Here is a 24,810-nt window from a genome sequence, read left to right as displayed (position 1 = left end):
TTGGCTATAATCGGGTGTGTTTACATTCTTGAACTGTTGATAAACATGCACTGTCCCTTCCACATCAACTATAAATAAATAAAAACCCCCATAGTGATATTCAGAGAGGGGAAGCTATCGCAAACAAATTAAAAGTGAGTCCGAAAGGACTCTAAACACTCCAAACAGCTTTGGATTACATCAATGCTCGGTGCTGATACTGAAGGGAAATGGGTCTGATTTGAAAATTGGAATTGGCAATCGGATGAAAATGTTGGATCTGAGTCAGTCCGTCTGGATTTTTTTTTTTTCACTTATTTAAACCATAAAAGGGCCAGAGAATGTCCTGTGACTAAGTGCTTTTGCCCATTTTTCCAGAATAACGTTTGATATCTGGCAGTTATTTACAATTTACTGCATGTTAAAATGGTGTATTAACAATTTAAAATGAACAAAAACAAAAAGGTTTACTTAAAAAAACACTGTAGTCGTACATGAACAGCAGATTTTGCGTGTCAAATTTGAAATTTGAACATTATAATATATTTAAAGTAACATTTGCTTGTGTTTTTGTCTCAATGTGCAAAAACAGGCCAAAAAAATGGAAACTATGTACAGGCGTTTTTCCAACTCTCTCCTCTCTGGCGACTAAGACGCTGATTCTGACTGAAATTACCGTAATAACCACATATTGGCTTTGACGAGCAACTTCTCAGCTACAGTTGGAATTTTTCCCGTAGCACAAACCGGCGCGTAATCACGCTAATGCAGAGTGCGCTTGCGCAAATGCGTCGTCCGCGATGCGTCCGGTGTTAAAGGTTTTTGTGTTGTTTTTTTCTGAATGTCTTTTATTAATCTGCGCCAGTACTGAAATTGAGGGTCTCCCTCAAATGTTTGACATACGGTTAAATGCAAACAACGCGAGGAAAACGCCACAATAATGAAGAGCAGACACGTATTGCCTACAGTACAAACTGTAACTCTTGACCCGACAGGTTCCCTACATGACTCATCTGCTGCAAAGCCATTTAAGATGTTTAGCGGGGCTCTTAAGCTGAATGTGACACCGCGGGTAAGAGTTCAGCTCACTGAGTGAATAGTACACTATGAATGCCCTCTCTTTTGGGAGGGGGGGAAAAAGAAGAAGAATAAATAAATAAAAACGATTCTTTTATCTGAGAGAATTCTACAAAGTCAGCTCATTCTATATGGACTTTTCACCATTTTGCAAACTGAGCCGCTGCCAAGATGTATGCAACTGCAGCAATCTGGCTCAGAGACAGAGACCGAGAGAGAGAGAGAGCAGGAGGTGCTTTTGTGCCAACAAATGTGACAAACCACGGGGCTCGGCTCACCGGGAGGTCCATGCTGGTGAAAATTTCAAGCGTCTCTGCCACGTTGTTGCCCTCACATAATCAGCCTTAAGTCTATGTTTTTGCCTCTTTCATCAGTCGCGTATCAAACACTCACCATAGGAACCATGAGGTGAGACAGGCTGCAGAATGACTTCAGTGTTATGAAATTCACTGCAACCTTTAGGGAGAGCCATGTGCGGTATGTGGTCGTCTTTTATTGCAGCTGTTTGTTGTGTGTGAAGAAGGAAAAAAAAACACCAGCACATTCTTCATTCCCGCCGCTCAGGACAGACACAGGGAGACTTTACATTTCCGACACGCAGCAAATGTCCTCATCGTTATGCCGACTGCATTAAAGTTTATTTTCTTAGATCTCCGAGCAACCAACAAGGACCGGGAAGGGTCAGAGGCCGGTATCGGTGTAGCTCAGAATGTTCAGAGATCGACTTTGAGAACAGAAGTGGAAATAAAGGACATGACAAGAAGAAGAAACACCGATGATATGAGACTTTAAAGGATATTTTTACAGCGTACAACACAAAAAGTTTTGCATTTACGTCTCCATAAAGTAATAATTTAGCATCATTCAGCCTTCATATTTTAGCACGAATATGTTCCAGGGCAATTGGGCAAATTAGACACTCTAAATTGACCGTAGGTGTGGGTATGAGTGTGAGAGTGGATGGTTGTTTGTCCTGTCCAGGCGTGTACTCTGCCTTTCAACCTATGTCACCTGGGATTGGCACCAGCGCCCTCCCGCGACCCTCATGTGGAGGATAAAGCAGTAGAAGATGGAGGACGAGGGCATGAAATAACATGCAGATGGGATTCAGTTCAGTCAAAAACATCTTATAGTTGAGAAAAGAGCCAGAGGCGGCTCTTATGGCATAGGCCGTAGCGGCAGTCGCCTAGGGCGCCATCTGCTGAAGGGGCCGCCAGACGACCACAAAGAAAAAAACAAAACTGTGCCAAATGTAATTATCTGTAACATAACAGTGTTTTATCATTTTCTATTTATAATTATGCAGAGTATTTTGTTTTTGTGTTGCCTACTGTACTATGTAGGGTTACTTCTTTATATTATTATGTTATTATTATGTTGTTTTTCATGAAAAAAGTAGCTTTGTTACTTAAAAACTTGTTTCTAGGAACAACTGTGGTGTGTGTGTTGGGTGACAGTGGACGGAGGAGAGACGCTGGGGCACCAAAATCACAATTTTGCCTAGGGCAACAAAATGCATAGGGCTGGCCCTGAGTGCCACAATTGATACAAATTATAATAATAAGGTATCAAACAAAACAATATAAAATATGTACAGGTTTAAAAGCATCTTCTTCTCTCTGCAGTCCTGCTGTCTGTCTGTCTGTCTGAGTCATCATGAGTCTCACTCGCTCACTGAGGACAGACTCTGCAGTCAGTGGCGACCCATAGGGGGCACTGTGGCTTCTCATCATCAAGCGTTGATGGCACAACAGGTTGCAGCACTCTCCACGTGTGTGTGTGTGTGTGTGTGTGAGAGTGACTGGACACCACAGAGAAAACCAGGAACAGGCAGAGCAGATCGGAATGGACATGTGTTGCTTTCTGTTACTTCAAACCACGTGAAAGCGCGGGCAGGTGTGTGTGTGTGTGTGTGTGTGTGTTACAAACGTCACATTTTAGTGTTTCGCACTGCTGGGAAATCTCATTTTGTGCGACAACGGCAGCTTAACTGCACCTGATAAAGATGCAAATCCAGTTCCAGTTGTGATCGTTGTCTTCCTGCAGCTTCACCACTCAAGCGCAAATGTAATTAAACATGTTCCATCACTGAGGCGTGAAGCTCCCAATCTAAAATGCCAACTTTTTACCGCCCCCACCCCCCCTCTCCCCCTCTCCTCGCCCCTTTTAGACGAAATATAGCAGCACAATCCTCGTGTGATACGAGTGATGTGAGGAGGGGAAGTGACTCCCGTGGCACAACACTTGGTGACGTGATGTGCGCAAAGCAAGAACCCCGCCGCCACTAATTCTGCCGATCCAGCCCGCGGAGCGAGCGTTTCATCCTCCCACCACCTCACAACCTCACCCAGAGCCCCTCGATCTGCTCCGTCTCTGCGCCACCACCGTCTCCGCTCCCCAGCAGCAGCCACAGCAGGGCGCAGAGCTGCTCACGCCTCAGTCTCCTTCCCTCTCTCTCTCCCTCTCTTTCTCTCTCCATCGCATGGAAAGTTGTGCGCACTGTGCGTTAAGACGCCGCAATCCTCGCTGGTCAACTTGGTGGATTTCCTACAGGCGTCGCTCTATGGGAAAAGAAGAAGAAGAAGAACCAAGGAGGAAAATTACCATGTGGAATCCATAAATTGTTGCAGACTTTTTTTTCTTTTTTTCTTCTCTTCCTCCCCACCTTTGCTCTCGTCTCGTCGTTGATGGAAATCTCGCTGGCTGCACAGTCAGTGACACACACACACAGAGAGAAGAGGCGCTGCTTTATTTTTTTTGGTGCCACCAATTTGGACATTTGGACACCGGCGGCGCCGCATCCTGTGCAACAAGACAGATGGTAAGAAGGCAGAGAGTGCATCACTTTCTCACACTTTGCTCTTGTATTCCAAACTAAGGACGTGTCTGTGTTGCTTCTCGTGCGCATAAGCCCCCCTGAAAATAAGGTTCTTTTTGGGATTGGACTGTTTTTACAGAGTTCATTTAACGCACACTGATGAGAATCAGAGCAGACACGTCCATACGTGATGTGAGAAGTTCATTTATTGTTGAATGTATGATTGTATTGGAGAGAAAACGTAACACAGGTGGTGTGTTTTTCCCCGTGTCTGCCGTGCGTGTCAGGTGGTGACGCACGGACCACAACTGTTTTCTTCTAAATGGGGACCCGCACAGAGAGGATAAATTACGCGCAGAGTAGTGTGGCTTACTGCTGAGAGAGCGAGAGAAAGAGGTCATCCTCATCCAGCGACTGAGTGAACATGAGTCCACGGCGAGACGCGTGGCCGCTCCGGTGCGTGGGACTCACCGCGCTTCTCCTGTGCACAGGTAAGACGCGATGACCCCCCCCCCCCCCCTCCATCCCTCTCCACGTGAAACCCTCTAATGTCAGTGAGCACAAGACACTGCTGAGCAAAAGATTATGGAAATTGGAGGTAATGATGGTAAATGCACTGACCTTTAGTGAGTGATTTTATTTGCTGTGTGTGTGTGGGGTGGGGGGGGGGGGGGGGGGGGGATGCAAATGATCCCCATTCAGCTATGATGACACATATAATTGATTAGACACATAATTAGCTGTTGTGGCGGAATACAGAATGACTTGTAACATTAACATGAGTGATCTGTGGCAGGAGTGTGTGTTTTTGTGTGTGTGTGTGTGTGGTTTCATCATGGTGTTATAGCAGCTCTGTATGAATGAATTGGGATGCAGTGTGTTGAGCATGGCACTGCAGAGCAAATGGAATAACAACAGGCTGCAGACACATCCATGCTGTTTAAAAAAAAAAACCCACAACAAGTTTGTGGAATTCTGCACTTGGAGAAATCTAAGTATGGGGGCCCATACTCAGATTGGGAGTGTGTTGCCCAAGTGTATATATTTGCCTGTGAGAGGATGTTTGGGTGGAGGTGGGCTTATGTGCATGTATATATGCAGAGAAAATAATAAAACAAAAATCCATATGTGGGCAGAACTGAATTCACTGTTTATATTATCAGTAACTTGTCAATCAAAACCTGCTTATGAAACTACCGACGCCTCATACTTTGACGACGCCTCCTCTGCTCTTTGTAGGCAAATTATACACTTCATATTTTTTTTCTGTCATTCTGTCCAGTTATGATAATGTTTAATTGCAAGGGAAAAAAAAAAAATCTATCCATTTCGCCGAGATCTGGGGTCGCCGTGCTATTGTCGTTAGAGAGTCACCGAAGCGGCACCCATTAACAAGAGCAATCAGATATCATTTAAAGCACTTATGTGCTCCATTATCATCAAGTAAATGAACACTTGTGAGAATGAGGTCAGTGCTCACATTAATACCAACACACAAACTCCCCCTGCTGCTTCCATATTGGCTGCGGTACAGTAGCAACACTAATAGTGTCATGCCGTCTGATTGCTGACAGCTCATCTCGCCTGGCTCATAGTGGACGATATTTGTGGTGAATTTCAGTGAATGTTGATGAGTAAATATTTGATTCTCTGGCCTGGATGAGTGTATGAAAATAACACACACAGGTGTGCCATAGATTGGATCAATATCTCTCCAGGGTTGGTCAGTCAGTCTCTTAATCTTTGCAGTTGACAGTGGAGAGGAAAAAAAAAAAGGAATTCTGTCCGAATCAGTCAACCTCCTGGTGTGGCAGAGTGCTGGAGGATATTGTAACTCTCCAGCCATCTGATTGCTTTCACTGAGAGCTTCTGAGTTGTCTCTATATGAGACACACGCACTGACAGGCATAACACTGCAGAGGATACCTGCACACACTCACACACACTGTCAGGCCGGCCATCAGGACATTTGGAAATAGCCTGGCTGGCATGCAATATAGGCTGTTCTTATTTTTAGACAGATTGGAGGATTGAGTTTGAAAAAAGTTTTCATGAGTGAAATGTTGCCTGGTTACCACTTTACAGCGAAGTTGCCCGGCCGTGTTGAAACTTTATTGACATTGCACCAATCTGTCCCCATAGAAAAAGATGGAACAATTCCGCATTTCAATATCCCGACAAGACTGATGTTATTAATTTTGTTGAGTAGTGTTTCCAACACACGGGGTAATGGACCCTTTCATTTCGGTCGTCTTTTAATGACATCATCCACTTTAGGCTAAATACTATGCTTTTAAATGTGAGCTCAGCATGTGGCAACGCCAATCTTACTTGTTATTCATGCGTTATGTTATTCAACCCTTAGAAACCAGAGCATTTAGGCCACTTTTTTTCCATTACTATGTTCAAACATAGTCGCAGTTCAAAGCCCACTTTGCTCATTTTTATGAACAAAAAGTAAAGAAAAAAGCTCTATTTTGTGACTTCTGCACAATTATTGCTACTAAAATGAATCATAACTTTGACAAAAACTATTTTATTTAAGCCTGAAGATGTGACCTATAAACACACCTCCCCAGGATGTCCATATAAGGAATAGTGTATTATTCTCACTGCAATTTACCAAGGGTGCACCTGTGGCTCAGATCCGTGCCGCGTGAGCACTAAGGGTTAAATATGGCAACACAACAGTTTTATTGCAAAATTTGTGAAGCATTTATAAATGATTTTATTATTGGTACGAATGGTACAAAGAGCTCTGTGCTTAACAAGAGTGGGAGGATTCCCAATCGGAGATTCCCCCTACACTTTTATGTGTGTGTGTGTGTGTGTGCGTGGGATGTAAAGTTGAAAAGTTGCAAAAGCAGAATTATAAAACAGTAATAGCTCCTCTGGTCTGCTTGTCTGTCTGTCTGTCTGTCTGTTGGCTTCACCCTCTATTATGTCAAAGTTCAGGGACGTTCTTAAATGACTTGTTTCCATGAAGCTCTTACATGTGCTGCTTTTGTTGCCTTATTGAATTCCTCGTCAGTTGCAGGTTTATAAAAACTTCAAATCCACGGCTTCAGTTTGAGTGATGAGGTACCAGTAACCACAACTGATCCCAAGTGGGAACAGATCAGAAAAAACATCATCACAAATGTAATGAGCACCTGTTCCTATGGAGGGCCTCAGTGGACGTCACTGTTCTGAAGTCAGTCTGTGGACTGACTAAATTATAGGGATGCATAATATTTTTGCTTTCTGCTGATATCCGATATAGAGCTGCGACGAACGATTATTTTCATATTCGATTAATCTGTCTGTTTATTTCCTCGATTAATCGAGTAATCGTTTGGTTCATAAAATGTCAGAAAACGTAAAAAAAAAGGTTGATCAGTGTTTGGCAAACCTGGAAATGATGATGTTCTCGAATGTCTCGTTTTGTCCACAAACCAAAATGATTCAGTTTTTGATGATTTTCTCTGTTACCTTGAGCAAAGAAACCAGAACATATTCACATTTAAGAAGCCGAAACAATCAGAAATCATGAAAAAAAGCTTCAAACCGATGAATTGATAATCAAAATAGTTGACGATTAATTTAGTAATTGATTCATAATCTATCAATTGGATCAGGAGTGCAATACAATACGGCCTACTGCAGTATTCAAATTGCAAGAGGAAAGAATATTTTTTAAAGCCAAAATTTGTGTCAAAATATCATTTTGATCTATACACATCTTAATCTACAGACTGAAGAGATCAGATCTGCACAAACATCACACAGTCATCACTTTAAATATGTTTTTGAATGAAAAAATGAGAATAATGATGTTTACCATCATATTGCAGTCGCAATTAGATCCTTATTCAAAATCTTTCATCCCTGCGCTCAACTGCAGCGGTCATTTAGTCTCTTCTGCAGTGGAATCATCATCATATTTTTCATACTCATGTCGCAGCAGAAGTAGATATATTTAATATACATTTTAAAGCCAATATCTGCCGATTACTGATATTGTGCCGATAATAATGTGCGTCCCTACTAAATTATCAAAAGTTTGAGAGAAAGCGGATCATCCTCTGCTGGTGTCAGGACAGAGGAAGGGACGGGTATCACAGAAAACCTAGTTTGATTCGGATCATGAGCTTCAGCTCATATCCTGTATTAAGTGACTGATCCTCTTGGAGTATTTTCCCCTAAGTCTTTGCAATCCACCAATTTTAATTTATTTTTTTGCATATGCCACATAACAGTCAGCGTGACACTGACTTCCCGACTCCTCTGTCTCTCTACACACCTCACTTCAGGTGTATGTGCTGCTTCAGCAACGGCTCTGAGCCCATGTGTCACCAACATGACACGTTCCTGTACCTGTAAAGTTCAAACACTCTAAAGTAAAAACACTCTAAAAAACCTTTTCTGTTCCCTGTTTCTGCTTAGTCCCCCCCCAAGGCTTTTACTGTGAAGTATTTGCAGCACCAGTGGACACAGCTTCAGAACCCAAACGTCCTGGCATTTTACTGGAAGCATTTAAAGCTTTTCAAATAATAATTTTATAGATTTTCAAAGGTGAACCCTATGTAAAACATGTCATTAAAAGGCAGCGATTAAAAAGGTCCGTTACCCTTCAAGAGAAATGTGGATTTGCGGAGTTGTCAGTTTAAGATATTTAATAATCATAATGATGATAATGATAATAAACTTTATTTGTATAGCACCTTTCATACAAGGATAGCAGCTCTATGTGCTTCATAAATTTAAAAGCAAACTACAACTATAAAACACAACACAGGGTGGAATGAAAAGGAAAAGTCAAAAAGTAAATTTGAATTAAAACACAGGGGGGAATAAAATAGGAAAAGGCTTAGAGTCGAGAAGTTAAAAACCCTGTTTTAACTTCAAAACTTTTAAACTAAAAGTGCAAATGAAACACAACACAGGGTGAAATAAAAAAAAAAGGAGCTAGTTGAAGGCCAGAGTAAAAAGATGAGTTTTAAATCTTCTTATAAAAATATCTTTGATTTGTGATATGTGATATTTGAATGCCGAAATGTTAACATATGATATATTTAAGTGATATTTCAACTGGCGTCTACTTCCAGAAGAGACAGAGTCTCGTGGGATATTACTTGTTGGCTCCGAGCATCTCGTGGTTTAATTCTTGGAGGGTGTTGGCAGGACTGTGTGCTTTTTTTCTGGGCAGCAAATAATGAGCTGAGTTTGTAGAAAACTCTAATGTGCAAAATTCCTCTCTCCTTTAAGTTGCTCGTTTTTCATTTCCTTTCCTCCTGAAGTGGTTTCCCAGGGCATGTCTCCGAGCTTTATTACCATAAACCAAGCACTGGGGAACTTGTTACTCGACGACTAAACCGAGCACCTGCAGGTCACAAAGAACAAAACCGGTTGTGGGCACAAATTCAAAGTCTGTCTCACTGGAAAAAAAAGACACACACGTATCGTCCGTGAGACAATGCACCCCACTAGACAGATGCACATTTAATAATAATTTGCCAATTCCACTGCAACAGTGTACTATCTCTGAATGAAATGCTGCACCAGAAAATGATGGATGGAGCCCGGTTTGCCCCATGTGACACTGTCTTTTCGCAGGAGGCTCCAGAGAGAAGCAGAAGGAAACGCTGCACTGGGGAGCCATATGTCATGTTAAATGGGCCGAAGCACAAAGACAAGTCGAAATGTGAGCGTTTGCGTAAAGTGATATTGCTAAAGTTTTAATATTTGCCGTGCAATCGCCCCAAAATGTTGTGTGATGGATAAAGTAATCTGAATTAGATTTGATTAAACATTTAACCCAAGCGCTCGTTCAAACAGAGTTACAGGCTCGGTAGCGTGATAGATGTTTGTGCTGAACGGGGAGGAAATTAAAAATGTACAAGAGGAGTGTTGCACAACAAATCTCAATATCAACAAACTCGTGACTCTTAGGAGGGCACTTTCCCAGTCTAGAATATATTTGCACTGTGTCCCGCACATTCTGTGCTGTTGACGCCGCGTAAACACACTCGGCGAGTTACAATGGCGGGGAATACATGCAGCGAGATGAAGCGTCGGAAGTGTTGCGACTTCCACAATAGCCGTGCCTCCGTGCAGGTTAATTAAAGAGGTCAACACAATAATTTTTAAGATGAAAATATTGAATGTTTGCTTGTTTCACCTTTTGCGGCAAAGGCTTTTAATATTTGTACATTCGAATTTTGATGGGAAAAAAAAGGAGCTTTTGAAAAACACTAATGTAATTTCGAGGCAAGGCGCTGTGTCGAAGGTTCACGTGGGGGAGAGATGTTTTTGTTTATTGCAACGTCCTTATTATACTGGCTCAGAAGAGTATATACAGAGTAGTGAATGGATGAACCAGAGTTGGCACCGAGTGTCTTTTTGGCACTGACCAATGAATAGATGAATTTAATACACACTGCTTTGACCACCACGGGTAACGTCGCCATGGTTTCATGTTGTGTTCTGTGTGCAGAGAAGTCAGAAAGTGGGTTTGGTGTTTCATCAAGTGGAAATGTCATAAATAGCATCAGGCTCGGAGCTCTGTCGCTCAAATGGACGACGATGATGAAGGTTTATTTTCTTTCGTCAGCTAATGGCATTATCGCTCTGGAAGCTAAGTAATTGACGGCGAGTGCCTCTGATGCTGCGCGGTGATTAAGGACGGTCCAGCACTTTTCTGTGTGCAGGGAATTTAAACTCAATGCTTTTTTTGGTGTGCCTTGCTCCGAGTGTGAGCAATGTTATTTCTTTGTCCGCTGCATTGTAAAATTCCAATCCAATTCATTTATAAAGAACCTTCTTTCTTCACAGAGTTTGCATGTTCTCCCTGGGCGTGCGGGGGTTCCTCCCACAGTCCAAAAACATGCAATATGGGGATTAGGTTAATTGGACACAAATTGACTGTAGGTGTGAATGTGAGAGTGGATGGTTGTTTGTCTGTATATGCGGCCCTGTGATGAACTGGCGATCTGTCCAGGGTGTACCCCGCCTATTGCCCTATGTCACCTGAGATTGACACAGTGCCCAGTGGATGGATGGATTTAACCCTCAGATCTGTGTCACAGGTGCACCCTTGGCAAATTCCAGTAGGAATAAAACACAACTCCTTATATGGACTTCCTGGTGTGTGTTTATAGGTCACATATTCAGGCTTTAAAAAAAGTCGCAAAGACGCATTTCGAAATTTCGCAAAGTCATCCGATTTTTTATAAATTTGTGTACTTTTTGCTCAGGTGTGTTTATATAGTTGTTGAAAATGGACAAAAAAATCACGTCATCAGATTGTTCATAGGTTGAGCTCAAAACAACGATATACGACATTCTATATTATAATCTTATGTTATCCTTATAGCCTCTGTATATACATATGTTTGTAACTAGCAATGGAAAGAAAAGCAGCCTAAATGCTCTGTGTTCCAAGGTTTATTAAAAAACAACAGCAGTTGACCAAAGTGCAAACAAACATAATTAGATAAAAACATCAAAGACATAAAACGCCCAGAAAATGCTGAACAACAGACACACACAGGTGAGTCTGTAAAAGAGACTTTAAATTTGACAGTGTGCCTAATGTGTAATGACAGTCCACTGGACAGCTTATGGGTGCAACATCAAAAGCTTGATCCCCTCTGATCTTCAGCTGCGATTAAGGTACCACTAAGAGAAGCTGATCAGCTGATTTTAGACTACAGCGGCACATTGTGGCTGCAGCAAATCAGCTTTTTAAAATTTAATTTATGGCAGTTATTGATAATTCTGACTTAAAAAAAAGAAAAAGCATGAAGACCTTGGGCTGATTGACTCTTTTCAAACTGCAAAGTCATACGAGTTAAACCTGAGAAGTCAAAAAAAAGCTCCGGTTTGAGACGGCATGACAAATAAAAGGAATTTCCCTCTATAACTGCTTCTTTATTCATGGGACATGGTCATTTGATTTCCCAGAAATCCATAGGATATAATACTCTGGGGGGGAATATGTGAAAGTGTCTTTTCTTTTCCCACAGGTTTTTGCTTGACTAATAGGATCAAAGGCGGTAAAGTATAAAAGGGAGAATAATCGATATATGACAGCTTTAAGATGAAACATTGCCCTGGTTTCCTCCTTCACTTGAAGTGTTTGGGGGATTGGGAATACGGCGTGCCTAACCATGGCTGGCGCCTGAAGATCTGTGCTGATGCAACCCGACACACATAATCACACACAAACACAAGTGCGCAGCATCGCTAAAGCTTTTGTGACACATTGTGAGTGCACACTGTTAAATACACACACACACGCGCGCCGAGGAGACTCATCTCCCTGGGCAAACAACTTCACAGCCATCCAACCGGGAGAGGATCGCACACTGCGGGAGGTCCTGAGACAATTAGCATAACTAACAGAACAATCAGTGCACACCCGGCGAATCGAAGGGACACGGAAATGAACCTGTGCAGCACAGAGCAGGGACAGAATGTTAACAGCACTTCCTGTGTAAGAGATATTTTTCTCTCACTCCACCGGCTTTGGTCCCATAAGCCGGTGCAGGTACAGTACATGCTCATCTCTTCTGGCACTTGGGCTTCAACCCCCCTGCTGAGGAGGCCTCGCAATGCATCACCACTACATACGAGCGGTGGAGAAGTTTTGAAACAAGTTGTCAGAGGAAGCCAATAACCCTCCTCATCTCCTGTATTTCTGGAGAGAGAGAGAGAGTCGTGTCACTTTTGGTTTGCGAGCGATGATGACGGCGGTGATGGGAGTGCTATCTGCCCAGGTCAGAACAGACAACTATTGCTTATGGGGTTTTCCCTCTGGTCCTGCAGGGGAAAAAAAAAGAAAAAAAAGGCAGGATTGCTGCCTCTTCCTGTTGCTCTCCACGGACACAATATGCAACATTTCTCAGCCTGTGGGCATCTATCTCTATCTTGTAATTGCCTGGTTTATCCGAAGAGCGCCTGCTCCTTGACGATTGATTTACTACCTGGATCATCGGAAGTTACGAGGCGAGGACACATCAGAAGTTATTATATTAAAAGTTCAGGACACAGCAAAGTAAATAGATAAATAAATAAATAAATGCCCACACAGGCACGGAGAGAGATAGGTGCATTTTAATTCCAAACTTGATGGGCGCTCCGGAATTGAAACCTGAGGGCAAACTATTCCACACCTCTAGGAATGCGGGTTCCCAAACCAAGACTCAATTCCCTTACCAATTTTCAGCAACACTGCCTCAAGAGAGGTAAACATTGCTGTGAGCTCCAGCCAATAAAAAAAAAAATAGGTCTCCCATCTTCCAAACCCTATATCTGTGTAGGTGTTAATACATCCATGCAGCGAGGCTCAGAGCACTTCAACCGTGGCAATAAATAGACTGCGCCTCTCGAACGTAACCGTAATGGCGTCACGTTGTGCCTCGCATTATCAAAAATGTGCAGTTGTGCGTGTGAACTCTGGGATAGGTGATGTTAAATAAAGCGCTTTGTTTTGTCTTCATGTCTGAAGGTGCTAAGTATGCACGGTGTGCAATTGCCTCCAGGCATTTTAATGATAGTTTTGTGTGTAGGAGCAGACTTTAGGCTACAGATGCAAGCGCTTTTTTTTTTTTGTTCTCAGATGTGTGCAATGTTTTACTTGGCAGTGTGATTTTTACCGGCTCGGAGAATGAGACAAAGATATTGATTGATCTTCGGGGGCTTCAGCTCCAGACACAAAATTGTGAGCAGCCTTAAAAAACTGTTATTGGTCAATTTCTAGTTAGCATTAAATGTGCTGATGGCCAGTTGGTGGGACCTATTAGGTGAGAAAATTGCAATCTGTGCAGCAGTGGAACAGATGTCACCGCCGCGGAATGAGAAAAATCTGTTTTTGAGCTTCTGTAGTTGAGCGTTGTGCTTTGTGTGGGGGGTGTGTGTGCGTGTGTGTGTGCGCGCGTCTCTCTGTGTGCGTGTGTGTATTATTAGCAGGGTTGGAAAAGTGTCACCTCCTCAATTGTGCCCTAGCCTGTGGGGGGAGAAAAAGAAAAAAGAATCTATAATCAAGTTCTCAATCAGAAACTTGCTTTCACACATCTGGTCACCGTCTCCCTTTCTCACCTTCTCACTTTCACCTTTTTCTAGCACTGTCAAATCCATCAACATTTCCTTTCCCTCTTCATTTTCTCTTCTCTTATTCACAGTAAAAAAAAACTATTCATAATATAATATCTTCATTGCACATTTACACTCTGCAATTAATACATTGTGAATTAAAATGAATAAGGTGTCATATTAGGGTTCTAGCTAGGGTTTTATTTTAGGGGGGCTGGTGCAGAGCTTTTGAGCTTTTTCTAAGGGTACCCAAAGTAAACTTTGCTCCTTTACACGATATATTCTTGATGGGTCATTTTCATACACCAGTTTCTCGCCGGTGTGTAAACCTTCACAAAGGACGTGCCAGAACTCCGCTGGTTAATTATTGGAGGGTGACCTGTGGTGCGATTGACACATTTACGTTGAGAATGGGGCGAAGCATGCTTCTAAAGTTGTCTATGCCGGCCCAGCCTTCCAAATAGGGTTAACCTTTAGTGCTAAATCTGTGCCGCAGGTGGTAAATTGCCACAGGGATAATACACAACTCCTTATATGGACATCCTGGGTGTGTGTATTTACATATTCAGGCTTTAACCTTTTTTTGTAGTGATACTAAGTAGCAATAGTCGTGCAGAAGTCACACATTGGACCGTTTTTCTTTCCTTTTTGTTCATAAAAACGAGCGAAGTGAACTTTGAACTGTGACGTATTTCTAAATTTCACAAATTAAATCCGATTTTAAACATTTTTGAGTACTTATTTGCTCATGCGTGTTTATATAGTTGGTGAAAATGAAAAAAAACGTCATCAGATTAGGTTTACGCCTAGGTTGTGACACTCTATATTGCACATTCTAATACCCTCTGTGTATATTGTACGTTTAAACATAGTGATTGCAAAAAGCAGCCAAAATACGGGTTCATGTATGGAATCTAATGGAAAGTTCGACGCTACTGGGGATGGTTTCCCGTGGGCTTGGCAGTTGCTATGCTGTGATTGACATTGGAACGCCTTTGTTCTGCTCATTTGTGTGGGGGAAACTTAGGGTGGGAGATGTTGGCATGCTTTTAAAGAGGCATTAATACTCCACCCTGATGATTTAAAGTCCCTGATTTTCCGGCCCGCACGCAGCATTGTATTTTGGCCATCCCAAAACAACGTTTTTCACATTTGAGCTGGCATTATTACACAAGTAAATACAGTCAAAAAATCAGCGTAACTCTCTTTTGCGCGTCAAACCAGACACAAGAATCCTGCATATTAAAGCTATGTTATGTTCTTGCCAACGCTAAAGTCAGAGAACACCAACACCATAGTAATTTAGCCCTGTCTATCAGTTTCCCCTTTGTTTCATGTCATCATCCCAAAATAACTCAAACAGAATTCAGCCCTGCCTGTGACTCATATTTAGAATGCATATTTAGCATCGTCTTCCTCCAGGCAAGAGAGCCCATCGCACTGTCAAAATCTGACTTTAATTTCCATGTTGGCTCAAATAATGAGCTGTGGTTCATTAACGATGTGGAGCGCAAATTAAAATGAGTAAACGGATAAATGTAAAATGCTACAAGTGGAAAAAAAAAAAAAAAAACCCACATCAGTGTAAATTACCTGTTAGCTTTCTTCCATCAGCAGCTCTCTGCCTGTTGTGGCCAGTGAGTTAGTGTTTATACTCTTTGCCCAGCACGGTTATGATCTGTTTCAGCTATATGCTGTAAATAGTCTCCTTCATTTTTTATCGCCCCTGCAGTGTAGTTTACTCGGCCTCTGTCGGGCACGATCTCTTTGCCAGCCGTGCTTTATATTTTGTCGCCCGTGTAAGATCAACATTTTTTCCCCTCCTTGTCAATAGCGTCCGACACTTTCTCCATGAACTCATTACTCCTACTCTCGGACCATGTGTGGCCTTTACTTGTCTTTAGAATGTAATTACCGTGCGTAACGGGACTGACCCACATGAATACTCACCAGAATCCATCTCAACTGAAGATGCTGCTAAGTGGCTTTGGCTTTGACCCACAGACATGAAGAACTTCCCTTTTTTTATTTTTTTTGCCTCCAGTGAAGGTCTGCAGCACAAAAACAACCCACTTTTGCCTCACCTGGATGCCCTCCCAACATTTTGTCTCAACACGCCAGAGATTTGGAGGCTTTGGGGGAAACTGGTTTACCAGATTACCCTTAATATCTGATAACTTATAGCCCGTAATGTGTCTTTTCATCGCATTAATCCATGTTTAACACATGCCCGCACCGTATCCAAGGCAAAGGTGTCTCTTTTTTTAGTCACTATGTCCTTGTTAACCTCGTGCTTGGAGCATGCCCAGGGCCAGATGTGAGCCCCGTGCCTCAGTAATGGAGGATAAATCTGTTCTTAAAAGGTCTATATAGGGCTAAACCCGAAATATATCCAAATTCCAAGGATTTAAACAGGGACGTGAAATCCCCTTTGTTTTGCTGTGGTCATGAAGACGAGTGAGGGAGCCTTGTGTGGGCTCCTGGTGCCAGTCTGGGGGATTCTTCAGTGCCAGCATTTTCCAGCAGGTAATTGGGCCTTTCTGAGTGTCTCTCTCTGTGTGTGTGTGTGTGTAATCTCTACAAATCCAGCGAGGAGGACACGGACTCCTCACTTTCCAAAGCACCAGTGAAACGACACATGCCACCTTTATTTAAGGTAACAGATGAGGCAGACAGCTGGACTAAAAACGCGCGCGGTCCCCCTTACTGTACATGTGAACGCTCACAGCCTGCGGTGTGATTTCTCTCAGCACTTTCATTTTCTTTCAGCTTCTTCTCTTCCCTCTAGTCTGGTCCCCGTGTGGGGTTTGCTTGATGGATTCCCGGGGGATTCAAAGACTGAGACTGATTTACACTTTAAATAATGTCATATAAAATTGGTTTGGGGGATATCATAAATCACCGCCTCTATAAAATCTCTGTGGAGCTCCTGCAAGCTTTATATATATATATACATATATATATTTATAAATACATATAAAAAGAATCTGAAGTATGCCAAACTTGGATTCAACTGACAACGTGCCAACTTCTGAACTGCTGGGGTCATGAGATTTTTTTAAAGGGCCCAACATATATATATATATATATATATATAAATATATATATATATATATATGTATATATATATATATATATATATATATACGTATAAATATATAGTCTGAGGAACAGGAAATGTGGTGAAATCGTGATATGTAGTGATGGCGAGTAAACAAGACCTGTCAAAGCAGTATTTTAGATTTCTGTGCGATGAAATCTTTTTTCAATCTTCTTTCTCGGGCAGGCGGCAGCATCTGATAGATTTCCTCTGCTCAGTCACAGTTTCCCGCAAACCGCAGAGTCTCTGTTTAAGCTGCAAACCACATCATAACATAATGGATATGACTGATGCAGTGACAGACACGTTGCGGTTGTTAAAAGTGGCAGTGACTGTTGGAAGCCCATATCCAGTGGGGCTACAGTGATTATTTCTATCACAACTGATAGCAATCGTTCTGACTTAATTGATAAATGTAGTTTTTTTTTTAGGGATGCCATCACGAGGTGGTGATCTGAGGTGCTTGTTTTTGTGTGATATTTGGCTCTTCTCCTTTGATAAATAACTTGGAAATTGATTTCAGTCATGTTTGCAGCGTGGCTGCAGGCACAAACAGTGCTGGCCTGTGAGTCCAGACTGATATATCGTAACAGCAATAGATGAACTGCACAGATAGATGTTTTTCCACCGACATTCATGGTCCCCAGGGGATGAAGAGGTCGACTCGGGTGATTCCCTAACTCTTCCTCCACTGACACAAGAGATGGTCACATTTTGGTCCAGCAATATGCTTTAATTAGGGTTTGGCAATAATTCTATAACAATATATATCCCGATATAACTCTCTTCAGTTATAATAATTATAATAATCATATGATAGTAATATAATAATCATTTTCTCACCTTAAAAAAGTTAAAACTACAACTACAACTTGCAAGATTCTTAAAAGGCAGTGAGCTGTCTTCCCTATTTTTTTCTGTTTGTTTTAATAACGTTACTTGTGTTTATTCTGAATAATCATAAATAGTACCAAACTGATCGTTATCAAATGCCGAACTGTAGATCAGTTAAAAAGACTAAAAAATCCTGATTAATCTCTAACTTTTAGCATGGAAATTTCTAAAATCTCAATATTGAATGGAGGAGTCGTAATTTCAGTTCAGTACTGAACTAATCTTTTTAATGAACTGATTCTAATGATTCAGTTACACCGAAAAGAACTGCTTTGCTCTTCTTTAGTTTGTGTTTGTATTGCATATAAAATGATGTCCTGCCACTTATGGCGACTCCGCCCACATTGAGGCGGTACTATAGTAATGGAGCACGACCCAAACCGCGCCGTGAGAGCCGTGCTATAACTATATAGAGTGGAAAAGCGCCATAAATGCATTCATATACTGTACATGACGTATTAAACTGTCGTTGATTAACGTCCCGATGATCATTTATGCATCAGTTAATTGTCTTACACTTGTAGCAATAATATGCAGTCTAATTTATACTGCACTTTATACACGAATGACATGAATCACAGTTTGTGGATCGTGAAGGATCATGAAGAGCAGTAAATCCCCCAAACATAAACCTATCAATACAGCGAAAATTGAGACAAATTAGAATTCCATCGGTGAAACGGAGAAGAAGAAGAAGACAAAAAAAAAGCGACAACAGAACAAATTGAACCCTAATATCAGCAGATAGAAATTGAAGAAGAAACGATAAAGTAAAAAGCAACAAATGGAATCAGCCTGACAAAAACAAAAAACATATTACCTTTCATCACATCGCACAGAGGGGGAAATCATGCCGGTGCCTGGAGACTTGGAGCGTTTGCATCAAACACTTTGCCTCTCTTTAATCTACTCATCTTTTAAGAAAAAAAAAGAAAAAAAAAAGTGTTTGCTCTGTTTGGCTTGTCTGCAGTTTGCACTCACACTATATGCACTTTGCAAATATTTATCTTCTCCATTCTTAGGTCGGGTTTACTCACAAGTCAGGATCCACCTCCCATTCTGTAAAGCTAATTACTACCACTTCCACCCCGGTGTCATACGGGGCAGAAGTTCTTTCATATGCAGATTTGATAAAATTATGCTATGCTGAGCTCATTAGGTTGGATTTACATTTAGAGATGTTTTTGTGCTCCGGCCCGTTTTAAAAACCTCTTGCAAGTGTGCTGCAATCCCAGGATTCTGATGACCTGACATTTCCTGGCCAGTTTCTTCTTCTCCTTCTTTTTCACTGCTGCAGTGCCGCACGCTCACTAAGTCATGTCTGCTCATCAAAGCTAGGAAATGGCACCATGCTGCTTTGAAATACATGGTTCAATTTGCTGTATTAAACACTCTTGTGGGCTTGTAATGGGTCTAGCTGGTTCATTAACTGGGTCAGAGAGCAGATCAAAGGCCTCTGGTAGATACAATCAGTATTTTGGTCCATATCGCCCATGTAGAGCCCAGACACAGAATTTGTGCCAGTTAGGCAATGATGGGAGACTTCAGTCCTTCTTAAGATTAGATTGTCATCATTTTTTCTTTTTTTGATGAATAATTCATTGCCATATTTTACATGTTTTTTTTTCGTAATGTACACTTAGAGTCAGCCATTAAGTAATCTCTGCAGGCTCGTCTGATGAGTAGGGGAAAGTCTGATGTCACTGCCTGCCTTGTCCAAAAACTCTTCCCTGTCCTTACTTGTCGGACGCCGCTAATAGTCCGCCAGACTCATTTTGGGGTTGCAACATTCAACTTGCCAGACTATCTGAGCAACTAATCTAGGGTTCAATTAAGAAGAGCTGGTGTGAATGCACCCCCTGTGTGTGTGTGTGTGTGTGTGTGTGTGTGTGTGTGTGTGTGTGTGTGTGATCAAGCTGCAGTAGGAGAGGATGATGACGTGAGCAGCTTCTCTACTACTCACACGCTCAGATCATGTCTGTCTTCAGATTACAATCGCAGAGAAACAAATACCTTGTTCTGTGCACTCCTCGTTAGAAGGAGGTAGCAACTCTAGCTGTATTTCACAGTGGAGCTGGGTGGTTTACGGATAAATAAAATGGATCATGACTGACTATTTTTTTTTTCAAGAATGTTGCGGATCTAATCTTGAGGAAAAAAAAAAAAATGAGAGCGGTAGCCATCAATCACAAACCTCCCGTTTCTCTTGCTGTCAAATTACCTCCGCAGCATCGCGCCACCCCCGACTGCAGTTTTATAGCAAAGATAATACTTCATCTTTCCAGCTGTCAGAGGAATGATCCGTTAGTTGATTGTGATGTTAGTCATGCGGTACGCCAATTAAGATTCAGAGTTCAAACTTAAAGGTTGAGCATGCTGCTGCGCACACACGCGCACATGTTGACTGTGTTGACTTCATAAATTGTCACCGCTTTTTGATTTGTTCACGGCATAAAGATTTTCTTTTTCTTTTTTTCTTTTTTTTTCCTCTTGCTGATACAATAATAGACATGATGATAATAGCGGCAGAATAAAAAAGGGAGGATTGAGGGTTTATCGAGCTCTGCAGGTGTTGGATTACAGGCTTCTCAATGGGCGTCGGACCTTTTGGCGTGAAGCTTTAGCTCATGCACTGCGATGAGCATTCGGTATATAATCCCACTGCACTTTCCCCGTAACTGGAAGCTGGGACAAAGTGAAGGGCACATGGTCTGTTGGCCACATGACACGGACAATCAGCCACTGAGAGGGAGCCATCAGTGCTTGATGCATTTCTCGGTGGTTGTGATGCTGCTGTGGCTCAGCACTCTCCAATCTATTGTAAAGGTGGATTATTATTTATTCTTATTCTTATAATAATAATAATATTATAACACACACCAATGAGAAGAAAAGACGAGGGGCTGATAATGTTATTCTGCCAGACAAGGCTTAAGATGTCTGATTTACTGGCTTCAAGGTAGCCGAAGCTGATCCCAATAAATATTCTATTATCTTCAAACAGGCTCATTCCGTATATTACCAGTGACGTAATACATTTAGATGGATGCGTCCTTCAAAGCGTTGCAAGAAAGTATATTGAATCTATTTTCATCTGTTTTTCCTAATGTATTTTTATGATGCACACAGTGTTTGGCTCAGCTAATCAAAAATCAGCCTCACACTTGTGTTGTGCACTCATCTATTTTCATTCCACATTGTGGTGGAATGAAACAGTGGATGTGGACCACTGAATATTCAGTGAGTCTTTGTAGACTAATTATAATGTGTGTCTTCATAAAACTTGGGGACTCCATGCGGTGACTGAAAAAGGCAGAGAGGAAAATAAATTGATTTCTTGCTTTGATGCAGCTGTGTTGTGTGCACACGTGTCTGATAAGAAGCTGTGTGAAATAAAGAAATATTATTCTTTATTATTGTTTTTTTCTTTTTTTTTTGTATGATAATTTAGGGCCAACTGCAGTGCACTGCGTTCGTGCTGAATCCCTGCCTCAGCACAAGGATTGCTGGGAAATCTATTCCGGGCTGTGATTAAATTAAATTAATGGAATGTTTTATTTGTGCGGGTCATGTTTGTGGTGTTGTGGCGTTGTAATGAAGAAGAACGTTGAGGAATGTTGAAGAGTTGGCACATTAAAAGGCTCCTGGCAGTTCCCACTCACAATTGAATAGGAAGTAAGTTCATGATTAATGTGATCACTTGTTTTTATCTTGAAAATGTGCAGCTACTGAACATCAGCGCTATTGCAGGTGCTCGTACTGCAGGTGCACCAGTATCAGTGTTCCAGTACCGGTGCACACACAAACATCATATCCTATACATACAAATGCACTTATATCAACAAGTGTACTCATTCTTCTCATGTCATTTACTCAAGCACACAAATGTAACTGCAAACGCATAAACATAAAGGTTCTGGCTGGCTCGTTCTTCTTTGTGTTGTGAAATGGTGTATCTGTGTACAAATGTATCTCCGATATAGCTCAGATTTGTATGTTGTTGGATTTATATTCAAGAGCTAAAAATGTAAAATACACTGAAGTGGCAACTTAAACTGTGTTTAAAGCATTAATAAATAATAATATTCACACAAATGAACCATGAAGTAACTGCAAACTGAATAGGGAGAATAATCCCATTTGCACTTGCATCCTTTGATAATTTGCAACAAACCCGGTGGAAACTGGTGACAGATTTTAATCAGTATGACTCCGTACAGAATCAATCCACAGCGTCATCTCATTCTCCCAAAATGTAAAATTAGGAGACTGCGCTAAAAATTAGTCAATGTGTTCCCGTGACAAAGGCATACCTTCTTAACAAACCAAAGTAGTAGCGTCAGTACATTTCAATCACCCTCACCCTAGTTTTGAGAAAATGCTAATGTTGATGGAAAGGCTGTGCCAAGTTTGGCATTAGTGGCCAAAAAAAATATGCTGAGCACAAAAATAGCAAAGCAGGTTCAGGGTCTAACGCCAGCATTCAGTATTACACACTTCACAGTCTCTTCTCATACTGTATTATAATTAGGGGATGTCCCAATATCAATCACAAATATTAGCTCAATTTTTTTTAATTGATTGCACCTGATAGAATCGGTCATATCTTAATAAACTGCCTCATTTTTATCCACTCCAGGTCACCCTGTCATCTCTGTCAGGCGCGCTCGTGCACACAGTGGGTGAACGTCACCGGTTTACAACAGCAGCATTCATCAGTGTTTCAGAATATAAGCATAAACACTCCAGTATAGTTGCAGTTTAACAACATTTGTACACAAACACAGCAGCAGTTTAGGTAATAGTGAGCTGTTGACTCCCCTGGCCTCCCTCTCCCTCTCCCTCTCCCTCAGTGTTACCTGCAGCCTCCCAGCAGGAGTCTGTTCTTCTTGAGTCAAAAATATTATTTATTTTACCGAATGCTGACTAGAAAACAGAGCTGCATACACGAAACATCTTGTTGTGCATGGGTGACAAGTTTGGGGACAGGTGATCCAATTGTGTGTCTGATGTCATCATGTTATGACTATTAATGCAATATTAGTTTCAATTCAATTTTATTTGTATAGCGCCAAATCACAAAATACATTATTTTAAGGCACTGTACAGTAGTAAGGCAAATACCTTTACAATACTCTGACAGAACCAGACTCAAAGATTTGTGGCCATCTAGAGATATAAGAGTTAATTATTAATTAAACTTTAATTTAAAGTTTGATCAACTTAAAGCCCTTCCTATTCAGACTGGACTGGTAGTTACCATTTTTATTTTTTTGAATTAGAATTAGTAATTTTGCACACACACACACACACACACACACCAATTAGTGATATTGAATCTGAGCACTGCATTTTACCTTATTACACACCTGTAGTGAACACACACAAACCTTCCATGGATTTGAACCAGTGACCTTCTGGTTACAAGCCCAATTCCTTTCCTCTTGGCCATGGGCTGCCCATAATGGTAATCCTAATAATAGCCTTGAAACTGGATCTGGATCCTGCAGCCTGCAAGATTCGGACAGAGAGAGAGAAGACGGGAAGGAAAGACACAAACTAGGGAGAGAAAGAACAAGGTTAATGACATGTAATCAAGTCATATTCATGTGTGAGTGCACTGCAGCAGTCTAGGTCTATAGCAGACTAACTAAGCGATGCCCGAACTATAAGCTTTATCAAAAAGGAAGGTTTCAAGTCTAACTTTAAATTTAGTGTGTCCATCTCACTGAACCGAGAAGGAATTTGTAGTTTCATATTTGTTTATTGATGCCTTATGTGTGCATAAAAGCAGAAAGGAATACAGACAGGAGATGCCCTGTGCAGTTGAGTGTTCATCGATCTGCTAGTAATGCCTTGGGGATCCAGTAGGGGGGCGTGCACCTCTTCCTCACTCATTACAGACGGTGAAGGCATCTCCCGTTAAGAGTCCCCTTCTTTCAGGTAACTAGCATACACAAATACTTTCAATTTATTAACATATATTGTCAATAGTTTCCTCTTTATAATTGTTACTCAGCATGAATGGTTTTTATTGAGTTTTATTGTTTGAGTTGTTGTTGCAAAGTTCACTGCTAAAGTATTATGCTATGTAAGCTAGCGGCTAAGCTAGAGTTTCTTGTGACTTTCATTTCATATTTACGGTGTACAGTTCATATGCTTGTACTTTATTCAGTCAGAAGTAAGAGTTTATTTAGCAAGGTTAAAAAAAAATGAGTCAAAAAGGTAATTTAAATAATTTAGGATATATATAGTTGTGGTAACTGTGATGCTGAGACTGAAGGAATTTTGTATTTGCTGTGTTGTTGTCAATTAATCGTCAATACAGACGGGTGAAGGCAAGAGCTGCTCCTGTGATTCATTCATCTTCATCCTTGTTTAAGGGCACAACACATGCAGTATTGGATCTGTGCTTTGTATCAGCGTACGCTCAACAGCAAAAAAAAAAATAGGTGAGATGTTTTACTCCTGTAAATCTGTTGAATGGTAGGAAGATATCCTGAATCCTGAAATATCCTTGTGTCCGTCTGAAAACGATAGCCGTCTGTCTCTGCAGTGTTTTGTGGGTGGGATGAATTTACCATGAAGGAAAACAGTTTGTTCAGTGACCTTCTGTTCCCCACTGACTCAGACATGCCTATTGGTTCTGACCAATCATTGTCCTCGCCTTGTGTATGCGTTTACAGACTCTGCTGGCTCCTCTGACACAGATGCTGCACCTCCAGCAGCCCGCAGCACAGAGGTCACCCTCAGAACTCTGCGCCGCAACATGAACGGGTAAAATTCAACTGAGGAGACATCTTTTACGTTCCCTCAACACACAACTGGTTCTTAAACATCCCTCCAGGGCGTATAGCAGAGAGTGTTG

The 24,810-nt window shown here is 41.5% G+C and overlaps 1 protein-coding gene across 1 annotated transcript in view; it reads left to right on the top strand.

Moving 5' to 3' along the window:
* The first annotated feature begins 2,933 nt into the window (after window positions 1-2,933).
* si:dkey-112m2.1 (transmembrane protein 132C) overlaps window positions 2,934-24,810 on the top strand; it is a 139,335-nt gene continuing 117,458 nt past the window's right edge. The window contains exons 1-2 of the mRNA XM_058618193.1: window positions 2,934-3,877; window positions 4,162-4,365. Coding sequence (XP_058474176.1) covers window positions 4,299-4,365 — 67 coding nt within the window. The 5' untranslated portion in view covers window positions 2,934-3,877; window positions 4,162-4,298. The remainder of the gene's footprint in view (window positions 3,878-4,161; window positions 4,366-24,810) is intronic.

This window comes from Solea solea, chromosome 19 (genome assembly GCF_958295425.1).
Source record: "Solea solea chromosome 19, fSolSol10.1, whole genome shotgun sequence".
Taxonomy (NCBI): Eukaryota; Metazoa; Chordata; class Actinopteri; order Pleuronectiformes; family Soleidae; genus Solea; species Solea solea.
Note: the sequence above shows the minus strand (reverse complement) of the source record. Positions and strands in the feature narration are given on the sequence as shown.